This window comes from Artibeus jamaicensis, unplaced genomic scaffold (genome assembly GCF_021234435.1).
Source record: "Artibeus jamaicensis isolate MK-2021 breed Jamaican fruit bat unplaced genomic scaffold, CSHL_Jam_final contig_475, whole genome shotgun sequence".
NCBI classification, from domain to species: Eukaryota; Metazoa; Chordata; class Mammalia; order Chiroptera; family Phyllostomidae; genus Artibeus; species Artibeus jamaicensis.
In genome coordinates, this window is record NW_026521852.1 from 5,434,006 (window position 1) to 5,452,304 (window position 18,299).

An 18,299-nucleotide genomic window follows, 5' to 3' on the forward strand; every position below is an offset into this window, starting at 1 on the left:
CAAAAGCACTAAACAAACATATCTTGTGTTGTTCAATATCTTAATTGTTCAATCAAGTCTAATTCAAAATGTCTTGATCCCCTATACTAGTCTATGGGGGGAAATAGAGAAATGAGCCATGGGTATCTAACATGAGAGACATTATACATAGACAATTGAAATTCAGTATGACAGATACTGGTGGAGGGGTCCAAACAAGAGGCTTAACAGTATTCACTAGGAGCAGAATTCTGAGAACTCTTGGATCTCATTCATGAAAAGTTCTAAGTACTGACTAATGAAAGGACATTATAATAAGACATTTTTGCCAAAAGGTTTAAATCTTTCTATAATTTTTATCCTTACTATACTGTTCTAAGAGAAGTAGGGTAGTTGTTTTTATGTGACTTAGCAGTGGACTAACAGAGGCCCAGGGAGACTAAGTGACTCATGCAAGGTCACCCAGCTTGTTGGTGAGGGAATGAGAACTGTAACTATGTTTCCCAACCACCAGGGTGTGTTCCACTAGAAAGGCCCACTGGTCATCAGAAGACAGCAGAGGGAACACTCTTCACTAGGATTTTAGCACAAAATCTCACTCACCGTGGTAAAATGTTCTGAGGTTGCTTAAAGCCAAACTAAATAATATGGAAAGCCACCCATTGTACACTGAAACCATTAAGGCCCAATTATTTTCTTTCAGTTAAAGTACCTGAAAGTAGTTTCTCCTGGATTCTCTTCTAAGCTGTCCTATGATTCAGTATCTCAGAGCAGTTGTGTTCCCCTCCACCACACTTTTCTCAACCACTCTCACTAGAGTGAGAAGAGCCTGCACCAAGACCAGAACAGATCTCTGGGTGGCCTTCTCTTGGTGAGGAGAGAACTTGATCTTCATGCCATCAAACTGATGGCTGATCTCATTCTGAGGAAGATCCATATTGCCCAGATGTAACTTTCTCGGAAAAGCCCTTACATCAGCACTCTGATGTTGGTTTTGCCTCTGTAAGAAAATCTAGATCACAGCACAGCCACCCACTTTTGTCTCATTTCCTTTATCTAAGAGTTAGCTGGAGAGGAGATGAGAAGTAGGGCGATTCAGATAGAAATCATGAGGACAGCCTAAGGGAATGGGGCAGGGCAACCACATATGGCTTAGATAATCAGGAAACAGTGAGGAATAAGGATAATAAGGAACCCATGGTTGAGAAAACATATTAACACACCTACATTAACCTACTTAGTGGAAGGCACTGGGATCCTCACCACATTCTTTTCTTAACTACATTCTTTTCATCACGTGGTTGTGCTCTGAAGGGACTAGTACTCTCCATCCCATTACATTTCTCTGCCACCATTCCAAGACATATATCCACCCCTATCTCCAGTCACCCTGTATTCCTTGTCAGCCAGGAACACAAAAAAACCCTGCCTCAAAACTGTGGAAAAACCTATTCTTTTTAAACATTTTTTAAAAATATATAATCACTATTATATGTTTTTCCATTATCATTTAGTCCCCTTACATCCCCTACCCCCAGCAATCATTACACTGTTGTCCATGTCCATGAGTCCTTTTTCCTTTTTTGCTCAATCCCTCTACCTCCTCACCACCCCTCTCCTACTAGTTTTCACCTGTTCTTCATTCATGAGTCTGTCTCTGAAAAACCTATTCTTAATAGCTGTACTTTCCAAAAGACTCTGCTCGTGTGATTCTGTTGGCAGTTTCTATTGTGCCACCTCCAGGATGCAGTCAGGCTCTGAAGGTTTTCAAATGAACTCTGGCAATTTCATATCCAGAATACACTGATTAAGAACATAGACTTTGACATTAGACAAATTTACATTCGATGCAGACTTTGGCACTGACCAGCTGTGAGATCAAACAAATGACTTAACCTCTTCTCTGCAAAATAAGAATAATGTAGCCCAGGCTGATGTAGCTCAGTGGATTTAGTGCAGGCCTGTGAATCAAAGGATCATGGTTCGATTCTCAGTCAGGGCACATGCCTGGGTTGCAGGCCAGTTCCCAGCAGGGGACGCACCAGAGGCAACCATTCATTGATATTTCTCTCCTTCTCTCCTCCCCTTCCCCTCTAAAGATAAATAAATAAAATCTTTAAAAAAGAATAATATTATGTATTTAATGGTATTGTTATGAGGATTCAAGAGATTAGACATAAAATCACAAGATACAGTGGCTTCTGTGGATGATGATAGATAGGTAGATGCATACATGCATACATACATAGACAAACTTCTTAATGTTGTTGAGTTAAAACATCAATGTTTAAACTTTATGGCAAGCAAAAGTCAGCACAGGGAGCATCTGAGAACAGTACCTAGTTTTAAAAATTTAAAGTACTTGAAGTCATGGTAGCTTTATGCTTCGGGTGAGAGCTAAAAAAGACATTAGACAGTCTACATCTTCATTTTACAATTATAGTAACTGAAGACACCCATTTAGATGACATGTTTTCTCCAATGCTACACAGCTAATAAGGTCTAAAATGTAGATACCCCAATTTTAAGGTCTTTTTCATTAGACCTGAAAGCCTTACTGACTTTGAGGTAAGTTGAGCCGGCTCCTGAAAACCTGTTCTTTCACTCGGAACCAAATATAGAACTAAATTATCTTGATTCAGTGGTATTTTTGAGAAGCAATATTCAACCTTACTTTTTCCATCTGATCATTTAGGACTGGCCCCACAATTCTAAATTTCAGCCTGAGCTAACATATAAGACTGAAAGTCCTTAAAAACTAGTGTCTGTCCTATATTTGTTCTATAGCACCTGGGGCAGTGTTGAGTGAACACTTCTAACTTTGCAAACACTTGTGGATTTGAACTGAAAAGATGTGTTTCAGAGAACCAACTTGAACCTTTTCTATTATCTCCTCTGATCACCTCACCCCCATACCCCATTCTACATAGATGTTCATGCATACACACACACACACACACACACACACACACACACACACACACACCTTGGCCAGTATCAGCACTGAAAAAAGTGAAGCTGGAACCATCAGGTACTCCATGCCCCTCCACACTCACACAAGAAAATCATACATTGACATTCTCTGAATTCTTTGAGTTTCCCTAATGGCTGCCCATCATTTTCTCCCCAAGGATCACACACTTTTTCCTGTCATAAGAAAAATATGTCTCTCCTAATTGCTCTTCCCTCAGAGGCATGCTCCTAGTTCTTCAAGAGGATAAATTCATTGGTATTAAAATAAATGTACCCTAAAGATTTGTTGTAATTTCTTCTGTGTCAGGTCTCCATTGCCTCTGCCTGAACTTTGTAATAGTCCCCAAATAGGCCTCCATGTGTGTTACTTTCCCCTCCATCCTTCTCATCACTACATGATCCGTGCAATCAATAACATGAAACATTAGAAGGAATGAGATACGTAAAAAAATGTCCTCAATGCATTGTAAGTGAAAAGGTCAGGTTACAGAGAAATGTGTATGGAATGACCCATCTGCATAAATAATATCTGTATCAGTACAGCAAATGTACAGGACTGCATTGTCTCATATGGTAGTTGGTAGCCACATGTGACTTTTTAAATTTAATTTAATTAGAATCTATTCAATTTAAAATTCAGTCCCTTGGTTGCATTATCCATAGTTCAAGTGCTCAAAGGCCACCTGTGGCTACCATTTTTGACTGCAGATGAAATATTTCCAGCATTGCAGAAAGTTCTACTGTGAAAAATGAGCAGTCTGGAAGGATATACATTTAACTGTTAAAAGCTATTACTTCTGAGAATGTAATTGCATACATCAATGGGAGAGACATACATACTTTTTCTCTATACAATTTTAACTTTGTAACAAGAATAAATTATTTGTATAGTTTAAAATTTTTTAATTGGTTAAAATTAAAATATTTTAATTTTTACTTTCTAGAAACCTTGAGCACTGAGCAAAATTTCCAGTTAATAAGCAATAGAATGACATTACAACTTTGTTTTCCAAGTAGTCTCAGGTGGATCATCCTTCTTGTAAATTTCTTTTTATTTATTGATTTTAGAGACAGAAAGGAAGGAGAGAGAAAGAAAACATCAATTTGTTGTTCCACTTATTTATGAGTTCATTGGTTGCTTCTTGTGTGTGCCCTGACCAGAGATTGAACTCGCAACCTGGCAAATCAGGACAACACTCTAACAAAAGGAGCTACCTGGCCAGAGCTAGATCATCCTTCTTATACTCCCTCCCTGCTGCACACATACACCAAGTCCCACCGAAACAGGGAGGTGAGACATGTGAGTGAGGCAACAGGTAATGAGCTGAAAAATACAATAGAGGTATAAATAACTTGCCCTGCCCCTAAAGAACTTAAAATCCTATTAAAAGACCAGATACACACAACAAAAATTAAGATTAAAGTAATCGATTACACCTAACATGTATTGCAAATTTACTATGTGCCAGGTACTATTCTAAACACTTTACAGTTATTGTCTTATTTAATCATCACAAAGGCCTTCTGAGGCATTATTTCAACCCATTTCAGAGATAGTAAAATAGGCCCAGGGAGTTCAAGTAACTAACCTAGTGTCATATGACAGATGTGTTGGGGGGTTGGGACTCAGCAATTTGTTCCTGTTGTACTTTCTGGGAAGGTTCGTATGCAAAGGGGTGAACCAGATAAGTCTGAGCAGAGTTCATGCTGGGAAACAGGGAGATAACTACTATAGTCTCTTTTCCCCAGGTAAAACAGACTATCACCAGCCAGCAGTGGAAGCGAAAAGCCTTACTATCTATGCTGAAGTCCAGAAATCTGGTGTAAGTTCTATACTCTTTTTTTGGAGGTGCTTCCCATAGGTTCCTGATAATTCACCATGTATTTCTCTTTTTTTAATATATTTTATTGATTGTGCCATTACAGTTGTTCTATTTCCCCCTTCATTCCCCTCCACCCTGCACATCCCTCCCCCACCACTTCCCCCCTTTAGTTTATGACCACGTACCTCAAGTTCTTTAGATTCTATATTTCCCCTACTGTTCTTGCCCTCCCCCTATCTATTTTCTACCTACTGTCTATGCTACTTATTTTCTGTACCTTCTCCCCCCTTCTTCTCCCACTCTTCTTCTCCCACATGTGCTAACCCTCCATGAGATCTTCATTTCTATGGTTCTGCTCCTGATCTAGCTGTCCTCTTAGTTTGCTTTTGTTTTAGGTGTGGTTCTTAATAACTTTGAGTTTGCTGTCCTTTCACTGTTCATCTTTTTTATCTTCTTTTTCTTAGGTAAGTCTCTTTAACATTTCCTATAATAAGGCTTGGTGATGATGAACTCCTTGAATTTGATCTTATCTGAGAAGCACCTTATCTGTCCTTCCATTCTAAATGAAAACTTTGCTGGATAGAGCAATCTTGGATGTAGGTCTTCGGATTTCATGACTTGGAATACCTCTTTCCAGCCCCTTCTTGCCTGTAAGGTCTCTTGAGAAATCCGCTGAAAGTCTGATGGGCACTCCTTTGTAGGTGACTGTCCCCTTATCTCTTGCTGCTTCTAGAATTCTCTCCTTCATTTTAATCTTGGCTAATATAATGATGATGTGCCTTGGTGTGTTCCTTCTTGGGTCCAACTTCTTTGGGAACTCTCTAAGCTTCCTGGATTTCCTGGAAGTCTATTGCCTTTGCCAGATTGGGGAAGTTTTCCTTTATTATTTGCTCAAATAAGTTTTCCACTTGTGGCTGTTCCTCTTCCCCTCCTGGTATCCCTATAATTCGGTTGTTGGAGTGTTTAAAGATGTCCTGAAGGTTCCTAAGCCTCTCCTCATGTTTTTTGAACTCTTGTTTTTTCATCCTTTTCTGTTTGGTCATTTTTTCCCTCTTTCTGGTCCACTCCTTTGATTTGAGTCCCAGTTTCCTTTCCATTACTATTGGTTTCCTGTGCATTGCCATTCATTTCAATTAGTTTAGCCTTCATATGTTCCTCTAATTTGTGACTAAAATCAACCAGTTCTGTGAGCATCCTGATCACTAGTGTTTTGAACTGTGTATCTGAAAGGTTGGCTATTTCTTGGTCACTTAGATTTATCAGCTCTGGGGCTCTGAGTTGTTCTTGAGCCATGTGTTGATCTGTTCATGCCTGTTGCATGTGAAGAGAGGGACCATAGGTGTACATCAGGGCGGGGCCACCCAGGTGGCTGGTTTGTGACACTGTATGTGGGGGCGGGGTCAGAGAGGAACAATGGTGGTCCCCCCTGCCACTTCCTGCCACTGGGGCCTGCTCGGTCTGTCTCATCGATCGCTCCTTCACCGGTTTATCTTTGCGCGAATGTGTGACCTCAGTCTCCCTCAGCAGGTCCACCACCTTGTGCCCTTAGTGGGTCCAACCACTACTCCACACCTGGGATCCGACCACGGCAGCTGGCACACCTGGGTTGCGTGCCCAGTTGGTCCGGTGGATCTTTCCTGCCTGCCCCCCCTCTGCTGCTGGCTCTGCCCCTCTTACCAGTTTGGCTGAAGGGTTCGTTGTCAGACTTCTGTATAGTTCAATTTCCTGTGATTTGGCTGCACTTTTGTTGCTAAAACTTTGTTGTTTTTAAACTTGGTTGTGTGAAAAGGCAAAATGCTTCCACCTACGCCTCCATCTTGGCGGAAGTCACGCCATGTATTTCTGACATTCACAGTTCTACATGGATTCTGAAGCAGGGAAAATTAGGGGTGCAGAAATCAAGAACAAGAATTCTCTAAAAGGGTATTAAGCTTCACTATCAGATGGGACTATTTGTTAATGAAATAACAGATGGGTGATCTTCTGGTTGTCTGTTTCTTCATAAGAAAGAAATGAGGACGTTAGAAAGATATGACATATGACTCCTTCCAGCTTTGGCATTCAAGGAGTTTACATTTCCATGTTATGAAACTTTCCCCTTCTCTAGGGAAAAGGGTATATGTTTGAGGAAAGAAGGAAAGATTTAGAAAAGCTATTGTGTGATAAGTTGGTTTGATCCAAGTTTAGAAGTTTGTAAAGTGCCAAAGACACAAGGGAGAGGACTTGAGGATTCTGGCCAGAGAGTGGTTGAAGAGATGGAATATGATACATATTCTGGAAATAAAAGAAAGCAAAACTGTAATGGTTGAACTGAGACATTAGGGAGGGATAAAGAAATCTAGAATCATGATGAAGTTGAGCAGATGATACAAGAGAGAGGCTAAAGAAATTATGATTAGCTATGACAATATAGTTTTTAGACATGAAGACAATTCTAGGTGATAGGCCAAACTGTGGCCATTTAGGACACGTGGGGAAGCCAATACTGGAGAAAAAAAATGTAAAGGTAAAGACAGCTTTGACTAGCTCCTTGAGAAATTGCATCAGATGACAATAAATGGCTTTCTGATAACCAGAGATGAACTTTTGGACAAACCTCTAATTTCTGCTGACCTCTAGTGGCCTGGAGGGCTTATTATATAGGCCCATGATCACAACTGAGAACAAAACTCCATTTAAATATATACAGTCTCAAGAGCAACCTCCACCCTTGCATTTACAAATTTCAATAACCAGGCTCAACTTTATCATGGTGCCATCACTATCTACCCTATGCCATACAGTAAGCATCCCTCTTTTTGCTGTAAAGTATGACATATATGTCAAAAGTTCACAACATATGTGTCAGTTCAATGACTTACCTACATTGATATCTAGTAAAGCAAATCTCCCTACCTTGTATTTCTTTAAGATTTTTTATGTTTATTGACCCTTTGTACTTTCATATGCACTTTAGAATCAGTTTCTCAGTTATCACAAAAAGGAAAAAATCCTATTAGGATCGAATTGTATCTACAGATCTATTTGAGGAGAAATTACATCTTGCAGTACTGAGTCTCCTAATACCATATTATCAGATAAAGGAACAGACCATTGCCAGCAGCCCCCAGACATTTTTGTGCCCCTTCCAATCACTGTCCTCTCACTCCTCCCCTAAGATATCACTATCTTGATTCCTAAAAATATACTTTAGTTTTCTCTCTTTTGTCCCTGATTTTATAAAAATGAGATTCTACAGTATTTTTCTCTTGTGTCTGATTTTTTGCTCAATATTATTTTTATAATATCCATTCATGTCTTTGAGTTTAGATATACTACATTCATTTTCCTTGTTTTATACATGTCAATATGTGACTATAGTAGAGTTTATTTATCCAGTTGACTTAATGGACAGTTGGATTATTGTGAGTTTGAGTCTATTATAAATTTGCACTATGAACATTCATAGTGTTGGAAATTTGCACTATGCACTATGTCCAAATTTGCACTATGGACATATGTATCATATCTCTCCCTTGGTAGATACATGCACATATTTCTGTTGGACATATACCTAGAAGTAGAATTTCTGAATCATAAGGTATGCATATCCTCAAGCTGACTAGATAAGAACAAACTTTTTAAAAGTGAGTATAGCAATTTACTTTTTTATCAATTAAAACAATGATATAGACTTTCTTAATTTAGATCTTTAATTTTTCTAAGTGATGTTTTATATTTTTTTCATAAGAGGACTTGTACATCCTTCAAAATTTATTACTTGGCATTTAAACATTTGACGTTTGGGGATACTATCAGTGAGGTTACCTTTAAATTTTTTCTTTAGTGTCTGTTTATTATTGATATATAGAAATAGAACGAATTTTATATATTAACATTAAACTTGCAACATTGCTAAGCTCATTTATAAACTTATAGGCATTTATCTATAGATGATTTTGGATTCTCTCTGTACACAATCATGATCATCTGTTCATGTAACTTCTCTTTCCTTTTTCTTTTTTTGCTCTTTTATTGGCTGAGATGTCTCACGCAATGTTCAGTGGAAGTGGTACTTCTGGTATTCTTGTAGAGTTCCAAATTCAAAAGAAAAACCATCAATATCTTACCATTAAGTATGATTTTTGCTAAAATTTTTTTGTAGCTGCCTTTTTCTCTGATTAATAATATTCTCTCCAAACTATGTAAAAATGGTGAAGTAAATGGTAAATCAATTACTTATTTTTAAGACAAATTTGTGTACATTTGCATTTTAAGTATTAGTGATAATTAAAATTTATTAAAATGTTGCCCATGAGGAAACTATTATTCTTGTGCTTAAACTTAAAATAGGTAATTGAATAAGAAGTTTAGGTTTGTGTTTACAAGTATAGGAAGGTGAGAGACATGAAGAACTAATCACATTGACATTTCAGATTAAAATTCTAAGACGTAAGCCCTGACCGGTGTGGCTCAGTGGGTTGGGCATCATCGTGCAAACTGAAGTGTTACCAGTTTGATTCCCAAGTCAGGGCACATGCCTGCCTGGGTTGTGGGACAGGTCCCTGGTTGGGGGCATGTAAGAAGCAACCCATCAGTCTTCCCTCCTCTTTCTCCTTCCCTTCCACTCTCTCTAAAAATAAATAAATAAAGTATTTCTTAAAATTAAAAAAATACAGTTCTAAGAGTTACTCGAAGAGAATGGAGCAGTAAAAATTTCTGAATGCAGTTCAAAACCTTCAAACAGTATCATTTTCCCTAAAATAATTGTTAGAATGTGCTTGGATAGAATAAAATTTATAAGCCTGAACTTTACTTCTTAGTGGAGGATTTAGATTTAACTTAAATACATTTTAATTAGTAATTATTTATTTTATTAATAGTTTATAATTATTAATAATTATTAACTTTGAATTATTAAAATTCAAAAGGAAAAAGAATGTTCTCTGCCAACTCTGGTATGCAAGAAATTTTATCAAGAATGAATTGGTGTTGCCCTGGCTGGTGTAGCTCAGTGGATTGAGCGTGGGCCTGCGAACCAAAGTATCACGGTTTGATTCCCAGTCAGGGCACGTGCCTGGGTTGTAGGCCAGCTCCCAGCAGGGTACGTACCAGAGGCAACCATACATTGATATTTCTCTCCCTATCTCCTTCCCTTCCCCTCTAAAGATAAATAAATAAAATCTTTTTTAAAAAGAGTGAATTGGTGTTGAATTTTATCAACACTGCATCTATTGATATAATCTTTTGATTTTCAAACATTTATCTTTTTTACTTATATACTGAATTACACTGATATACAAAGATTAAACCAATTTTGTATTCCTGGGATAGAAGCAATTTTGTCTGATCCTTTTTGCCAGATTTTATTTGCAAATATTTTAAGAATCTTTTCTGTTTGTTTCTCAATGAAATTGGCCTATAATGCTAGGTTTTATATCAAGAACATGCTAACTTCACAAAATAAGTTGGGATGTGTTAGTTTCCTAGTGCTACTGTAACAAATTATTACAAACTTGGTGACTTAAAACAACAAAAATGCATTCTCTCACAGTTTTGAAGGCCCAAAGTCCAAAATGAAGGTGTCACTCGAGCCATGTTCCTGCTGAGACCATAGGGGAAAATAAACCTTTGCATCTTCCAGCTTTGGTGGCTGCGGGCACTCTCTGCACTTATTGGCTTGTAGCTCCATACTCCCAATTTCTGCCTCCATCTTCACACAACTTTCCTCTCTCTGTGACTTTGTGTCTTCTCCTTTTCCATGTCTTATAAATATACTCATCTCTGAATTTAAGACCCATCCTTATTTGGCATGACCTCATTTTGAAATTATTACCACAATTGTATCTACAAAGACTCTATTCCCAATAAGGTCACATTTTGAGATTCTAGGTGAATTTACTTTAGGGGCCCACAGTTCAACTCATTGCAGGATGTACTTCCTTTTTGTTATTATCTGGAAATGTTTGGATGGAATTTACGTTATTTTTCCCTTTAAAGATTTGCCAGAATTCATGGGTAAAGTTTTCTGAGCCAGGGGTTTCTTTGAAGGAAGATTTAAATTATATTTTTATTATTTCATTTGTCTATTAGATTAGTAATTAATTTTTCTATTATTTTATTGAGTACCCTAGAAATAAAGAAATGCATCCTTGACTTATCAAAGTCTAATATTTATTTCCTTACTGGACAATAGTTTAACTCCATCTTTTTTTAATTTTTAGTTTTTAAATTTTTTAAACTGTACCTTTAATTTTATCTCTCGACTTATATGACTTTTTGGTCATTATTTTAATTTCATATATATTTTAAATATATAAGACATAATTATTATTATTTTCAATATGCATTTAGACTTTCCCACATCCTTACAATATTTTTGGTTATATTTACAATGCCTGTATGATTTTCTACATAGACTACAATAAATGGACAATTATTCATATTTATTAATATTTCATTTGCTTTTATTTAATGGGTACTTAATACCCTCATAAAGACTATAATAAACACCAAAAATTATTTACCAAATATTTGCTGTCTGCTATGGACTCTTAGGTTTTATCCGGGGTACCACCTTGCCAAATTCTAGGCGACAGCATTGATAAAGAATATGGAAGTGTAATGATCCCGGCATTGTGCTCAACACCAAGATATAAAAAGTTACTAAGTTATTACAACTATGTTTAAAATAATTTCCTATGCCTAAATAAAAATACCAAAGAGAAATCTAACAACATGCTAACCATATTGTGTCAAATTGCTCATAAAACTATGAGCAATTTCCTCTCCACTTTTTCTCCTTTCTAAGCTTTTTAGTAAAATGTGAAAAGCGTAAGTTATTTGCTTTCTCCCCCATAGTAAATTCCTTCCAGACAAGAAGACAGGTGGGGCTGCTTCTGTTGATAAATGTCTCAAATAGTTTCACATTCATCTCATTATTGAAAATAATTCTCCCTTAAATTCAAAATTTCTCCAAAGATAGTATGTACGAGTTGTATGGGATATTGAAAGTAATTTATTTCAATCTGACAATTATGCTTGAGTTACCTTCTACAACATTATTTTCATAGTGTTGGCTGGCTCTTTTTTTGAAAAAAAGTTTATTTTAATTGTTGTTCAAGTACAGTTTTCTGTCTTTCGTTAGCTAGCTCTTGTTTACTAAAATGTAGTCTCTGACCGAGAATTAGCAGCATAACCTAGGACCTTATTAGAAATGCAGAATACCAGGTCCTACCCAGATCTTCTGAAATAGAACGAGCCTCCTAATGAAATCCTCAGGTAATTAATAGACACATTAAAGTATGAGAAGCCCTAATCTACCCCAAGCACTTCCACTAATGAAAGATTCATTGCCTCTTGGGGCAATCCATTCCATTTGAACACCTTTGTATCTAAAAAAAAAACTTTAATATATCGAACAAAAGATGTCACTAAAATTTTAACCTTGGTTTAAAACTGAAGGACTCTACAGAACAAACCTAACTTTTCTTCATAGCAATTCATCAAAATCACATTCCACCTGGAACTTTCTTTCCTTCAGTAAACTTTTCTAATTCCTTACCTCTTTCATCAGGTGAAAAGATTCTAAGTTCTCTCCCATTAAAAACCATGTGTTTTAGTTTCAAGTCTTGCTCTATATCAGAAAAGTAAAGAGTAGCATCACTCTGCATCAGTGTACCCAAAGTGTTTTGCAAAGATAATTTCCCTGGCATAAATCATGTCATCTCCATCTTACAGGGATTTGGCCTCAATTTACTCCTGCACTGATTCATCCTGTTATCATGGATTTTAATTCATTTACAGTAACATCAACTAACATCAACTGAAGGTTTTTTTTATGTGCCCTTTTTTTGTGGGGAATGCAAAGAAATACAGGCTATTTCACAAGAAATTGATAGTCTAGGGAAACAATTTAAATATGAGTGTGTTAAATTCAGCATACAGTTAAGTGTTATAGTGTGTGAATTAGACTTTAAATATTGAGAAATTTAGGTAAAAGAGAGGTCATTATAAGTTGAGGCAACCAAAGAAGAATGGTATGATGGAAAGAGCATACACTTTAAAAGACCTCAGTGGTCCCTGGCTGGTGTGGCTCAGTGGACTGAGCACTGGACTGCGAAGCAGACGGTCGCTGGTTCAATTCCCAGTCAGGGTTGCAGGCCAGGTTCCCCAGTGCGGGAAGCACAACAAGCAACCACAGACTGATGTTTCTCTTCCTCTCTTTCTCCATCCCTTCCCCTCTGTCTAAAAATAAATAAATAAAATCTTTTAAAAAAAGACCTCAGTGGGACTCCTGGCTTTAATACTTCTTGCATTGTATATATCAGGAAAGCAGTAAATCTTTCTGGGCTTTCATTGTTCATCTGTAAAATGTGAGTGACAACAGCATTTAACATATAAAGTGTTTGTGAGACAAATAAAAAGATATTTGAAAGACTTTGTAAAACTTTAGTACACATGCATACATTTATTATTAAGTTCAATATTTGGACAGGAAAATAAAGTAACAAAAAGCCATGTTAGAGTGTGGGGATGGAATGATCTCTGCATTTAGTGGGTGGTATGAGCCAGACCAAATACTATGAAGATGGACTTCTCTTTAGGTGTCCCAGTAAGAGCCACATCAGTTTTTTTCATCGTGAGGAAGACCTTTCAAACATCTGGGAAGTGCAAATGATGAATTAGGCTAACACATGAGGTTGTGAGCTCCAATATGTCCCGTGAAGAGTCCAAGCAAAGCCCAGAGCATTGAATTTCAGGGAATTTGGGGGAGAATTCCTGGGAAGGAACCTGGACCAAATTATTCTAAGGAGTTTTCTAACTGAAAGCTTTTTGATTCTGTGCTTCCCCATGGGGAGAGTTGGATGGGAAATAATTCTCTGCTCAGCCAATCTCCTGCTTTATTTGCTTCTCTTGTAGCCTATTCAGAAGGAACATGATCCCCTGCCAGCTCAGGACCCCTGCACCACCATTTATGTTGCTGCCACAGAGCCTGTCCCACAGCCTGTTCAGGTGAGTCATCTCTCTGTAGAGAGGAGAGGCAAAGGTGTGACCTTTGCAGAGCTGAAATAAAACAGAGTCCTGAATTGGAAATGGCAGGCCATTGCAAGAAGTTAATATAGAGATTCTGTGGTCTTTGTTGCAGGGCTTCTGGAAAAGCCCTCATGGCTTTCACAGGGGATCACAGTGTCCTCTGCTCACCACTGTTTCTCTGAGAGTCATCCAAGGGCCACATCAGAATCAGCTGATATATTTATTAAAAATAGAGATTCTTGGGGCCTTCCACCTAGGATTCTTTTCAATAAGAGTGTCTATGGCAAGTACCTAGGCATCTACACATTAAATATTGACATCCCCTGGGTGATCCTGACGCATGTTTAAGTTTGGGGATTATATTTTAAGTGCAGGAGTTTTTAAGTCCAGCTGCATAACAGAATCGCCAGAAGCTTTGTAAAAATGCTTGTGTCTAAGTTACATCCAGACCTATTTAATCAAAATATTTAGGAGTTGAGCTCTGCACAGGTATGAAGGGTAGAAGAAAATGTGATGGGCAGCCCAGAGTGAGCCTCACCTATTCTACTCCATTGCTAAATCAGCATTGTATTAATTTTACTTGACAGAAATCTTTCCCTTTACCAAATGAACATAGATAAATTCTGAGCTGAAATCTTGGCTCCAGTTTTGCTCTATTAAATAAAGCATTTTAGGAGATGATTGAGAATTGAAACACTACAGAATTGCCAACATTTACCCTTCTTTTTCAAAGCTCTGACTTCAAAATATTTTAAAATGATATAGATTTTTAATAAAATTTTCTTGGGAAAGAATAATAGTACATTTCATATTTTATAGGAAAACCTCCTACATTTTCCCATTTCTGGGAAATGTCTGAGACTTTCTCAGACTCTTGAGTCCTTTCCCTATAAGAAGTCTTGCCCAAAATCCCCATCTCCTTTCCCTCTCTCTCCTGCCTGAACCACTTCTTCTTTCTCCCTTTGGGTCTCACTAATCCCTTTTAAAGCTCAGTGATTTGGAATTCTCTTAGTTTCTCCAAACCATGCCCCTTGCCTCAGAGTAAAACCATTGGTTTTCCTTTTAAGTCAAGGGAAGGGAAGAAATCAAGGAGGTTGAGCAGCACTGAGTTCTGTCCTCAGATCACTGGAACAGGTCTCCAAGTGTCCTTGATGGCATGTATATACTTAGAAGGGAGCCGTAGCCCAATCTGTGGACAGGACAGATAGTTTGAGACCTGAATACTGCCTCCAGCAGTGCTTGGCTGTGACCCACCTTGACCAAGTAAGTCTCTATGCTACGTGATTTCTGAGACCCTTTCCTTTTCCTAAGCAGCACTTTTTCTATTTGTTCCTGTGAAGCTAGTGCCAGTCCCTTCACTCACAGACTTCTTTTGTTTTGCCCCCAGGAACCAAGCTCCATCACAGTTTATGCCAGCGTGACACTTCCAGAGAGCTGACTCCACAGACCAATGAAGGGACTACATAAAGGACCATGGAGGAGCCAAAATAAACACTGAACTTGGCCCAGGTATCAAGTTCCTATGACAGTCTACACATCTGTACTCTTCTCAGATTAACTACTTGGTGATGTCCCTTCCACCATTTACCAGTGAAATGGACAAGGAGGTGAAGCTTCCAAAGTACTTAGTCCGTTCTACAGGGAAAAGGCCCAGAACAGAGTTTTCCATCTCTATGGTGTGGCAGACAAGTGGGCAATGCAAACCCAGTGAATCCATACCTTCAAGTACCTTGCTCTTTGCGGAGATTGCATAGTGAAAGCCAAAGGCAGAAAGCCAGAACATCCAGCACCTATCTCAGACTGCTGATCACCAGCTAGAGTCTGGGACAGTTTACATTCTGTCTGTCTGGAAATGGTTCTGGGAGCTGATTTCAATCACCACACAGACCTGATCAAGGCTCTGTGCCTCAGTTTCTTTCTCTGGATGGGCAATGGAGAATGAATTCCTTATTATATGCAAAACACTGTGATAAAAGAAGCTAAAGAGTCAATAAACTGAAAATATGACATTGAAGTCTCTGGGCTTTAAATAATGGAATAAAAATCACCAAGATTCTCTTTCCTTTTTTTGATTCTAAAGTAAAAATTCAGTTTATTCATCTGTCTATGACACAGTACACAAGAGGCAAAGTGTTTCACATCATAGATTTTAATTCCAACTCCTTGGAACATTCATTTTTTTGGCTAAAAGGAGAGACTAGATGGGAAAGCCATACAATGCTTGGGTAACTAAAATAAGGTTGGGGCAGGAGCAATGTTAACATCATCCTCACAGGAATGGGCACAGGGGACCATTAGTTGCAAGCTGATTTTCTAGAATCATTAGCTGGAAGCACAGGAACACCACTCCTAAACACTTGAGCCATCTCAGGCCTCAGTTATCCCCACCACAGGTATAGCAGCAATTTCTGGTAGTCACCCTTGGTGTCTTGCTGGATGTAGTACAGGGACTGCCATACTTTTTCTTGAATTCAGACCTGATTTTCAACATGTCCACTTTACCTCGGAAGATCACGATTCTGATCCAGACCTTGTTGCATGTTTCCTTGCCCTTCACGGAGTCATGCAATCAGTCAGCAAAATACATGGGCTTGTTCTGGATGCAATGGACCAGGTTCAGGAAAGCATTGTCCAGGTCTCCCTTGACTTTCTGCTTGATCCTTTCCAACATGTCATAAGGGCTGTAGCTCTTGTACCTTTCAAATACTTTCTGGAGATGACACATGCTCTGCTTGGTCATGATGCTGATCCAGTTGGGAATATCAGTGCCTTCCCTCTTCATTCCAGCATCATAGAGATCCCAGACATCTTGGTCAATCAGTTCATAATCAATTGCAGAGTCATCTCCTGCTCTTCTACCCTTTACAAGGGCAACCATCAGGTTGCAGAAGTCACCAGATGTGTTAGAAATAATGCCTTCTAGGTCAGTCTGTTACATTTCCTTGTAGACTGTGTTAATGTCCTGCAGCTCCCAGTTGGTCCTTGAGCAGATGATCTCAGTGAGAGAGTCCTCATCAGTCCCCAGCCCCTACATGGAGTCCTTCAGATTGAAAGCATTATACTGAGCAAGTGTTTTCAATAAGGCCCCAAATCACCATCTCCAGGTGGCTGGACAAGGCTGACTTTAGTGCTGATGCAAGTTCCTTTTGGGTCCTTCTCTGGTAGACTAAGGCAATATCCTGCTTCTGTTCATTGCTGTGATTGGTCAAAATCTTGACAATGGTGACCTCATCCACACCTTTGGTCTTGATGGTCATTTCAATGTTCAAAGTGTTCCGATGGGCATCAAAGTTGGTGTAGGCTTTGACTGACCCATACACACTTGGTAGTATAGATTGACCACCCTTCAAGCTGAGCTTGCACAGAATTTCATGAACAGTAGACATTTTGAAAGAAGTAGGGCTGGGTGCTGAGAGCTGTAAGCGTCCTCAGATGCAGAGCTAGATTCTTAAAATTATAGTTTTAAGAATATGCAAATGATGTTGACATTTAAAGAAAAGTCGCAAATATTTGGTGATGTTGTTACAAAAGAAGTTACAATAATTAGAACTCATTCCAGAGTGATTTTTCATCTCCCAAAATTGTTTTCAAATTCTAGTTCTCTGTCTATTCCATTGAAGAACAAACCTGGAGCTTCAGCTAAGAGTCTTCAACCTGATTCTGAAACTATTTTATATCTGTAGCCTCACATTTCCAGAGTCTCTAACAGGCCCTTCCTAATCCCTTACACTAAATCTATCTTGAAGTAGAAACTTAACATATTTTAGCCCAACAGTTTCAAATAATTGAATGCTTAATAAATTTCAGGCTGCAGACAGAAAGAGCCTTTTTTATAAGGTCTTAATTTTCTTACTCTCTTGTTTTCAGATAGGCCCTCTTCAACTGAAGCTCTTCTTTCTGATAGATACTTGTATGACCTTAGTGAACACTTTAAAAAATCATCATCTTACAACCATAAAACAAGAATCACTAACTTTCCCTCTCAAAATTCTGAGGTCCTCATTACTTTGTACTTCCTCTGTTCTTGGGGTAGCGCATTTCATGGTACCAATTTTGGTGATAGTGTCCTTAGCTGCAATTAACAAAAATTGGTCTGGATTCTTTATTCTCAATGTCAAAAAGGAGTCTTCTGAAAATCAGATATTGGTTGGGTCAAATAACTGTTAGGTGGTCCTACAAAATCATCTTTTGAAAATAAGCCAAAAAAAAAAAAAAAAAAAAAACCAGAGTGGGGAGACATACCCTGTGGCTAGGACCATAGCCCAAATAGCAAAACCAGCCCAGGGATGACAATGCTGAGCACCAGTTGCACTGCCATTATCCTCCCAGCACTAGATATGGACTTTGCTATGCCCTCAGTTGGAGAGGAAAAGTCGTATTGCTGTTGGCACTGCCTGTATCAAAGTGACTTCTCCAGGGTCCCTTATTCATCTCTCCATCTCTAGTTTCTAACTCAGAGTTTAGGACTGAGTGGTCAATCATAGGTTGCACTTTCACGTTCTACTCCAA

At 38.3% G+C, this 18,299-nt stretch overlaps 1 protein-coding gene and 1 pseudogene across 2 annotated transcripts in view; one reads left to right on the forward strand and one right to left on the reverse strand.

Annotated features, from left to right (window-relative positions):
- SLAMF1 (signaling lymphocytic activation molecule family member 1) overlaps positions 1-15,848 on the forward strand; it is a 35,905-nt gene extending 20,057 nt beyond the window's left edge. Inside the window, exons 5-7 of one of the 2 annotated variants that reach the window (XM_037134224.2) lie at positions 4,702-4,775; positions 13,677-13,769; positions 15,178-15,846. In XM_037134224.2, coding sequence (XP_036990119.2) covers positions 4,702-4,775; positions 13,677-13,769; positions 15,178-15,228 — 218 coding nt within the window. In that variant the 3' untranslated portion in view covers positions 15,229-15,846. Of the gene's footprint in view, positions 1-4,701; positions 4,776-13,676; positions 13,770-15,177 lie in introns of both variants that reach the window. The other variant, XR_005080969.2, reaches the window with a different exon arrangement.
- A 213-nt stretch (positions 15,849-16,061) lies between these two features.
- LOC119041086 (annexin A2-like) lies at positions 16,062-17,191 on the reverse strand (annotated as a pseudogene).
- Positions 17,192-18,299: the final 1,108 nt, after the last annotated feature.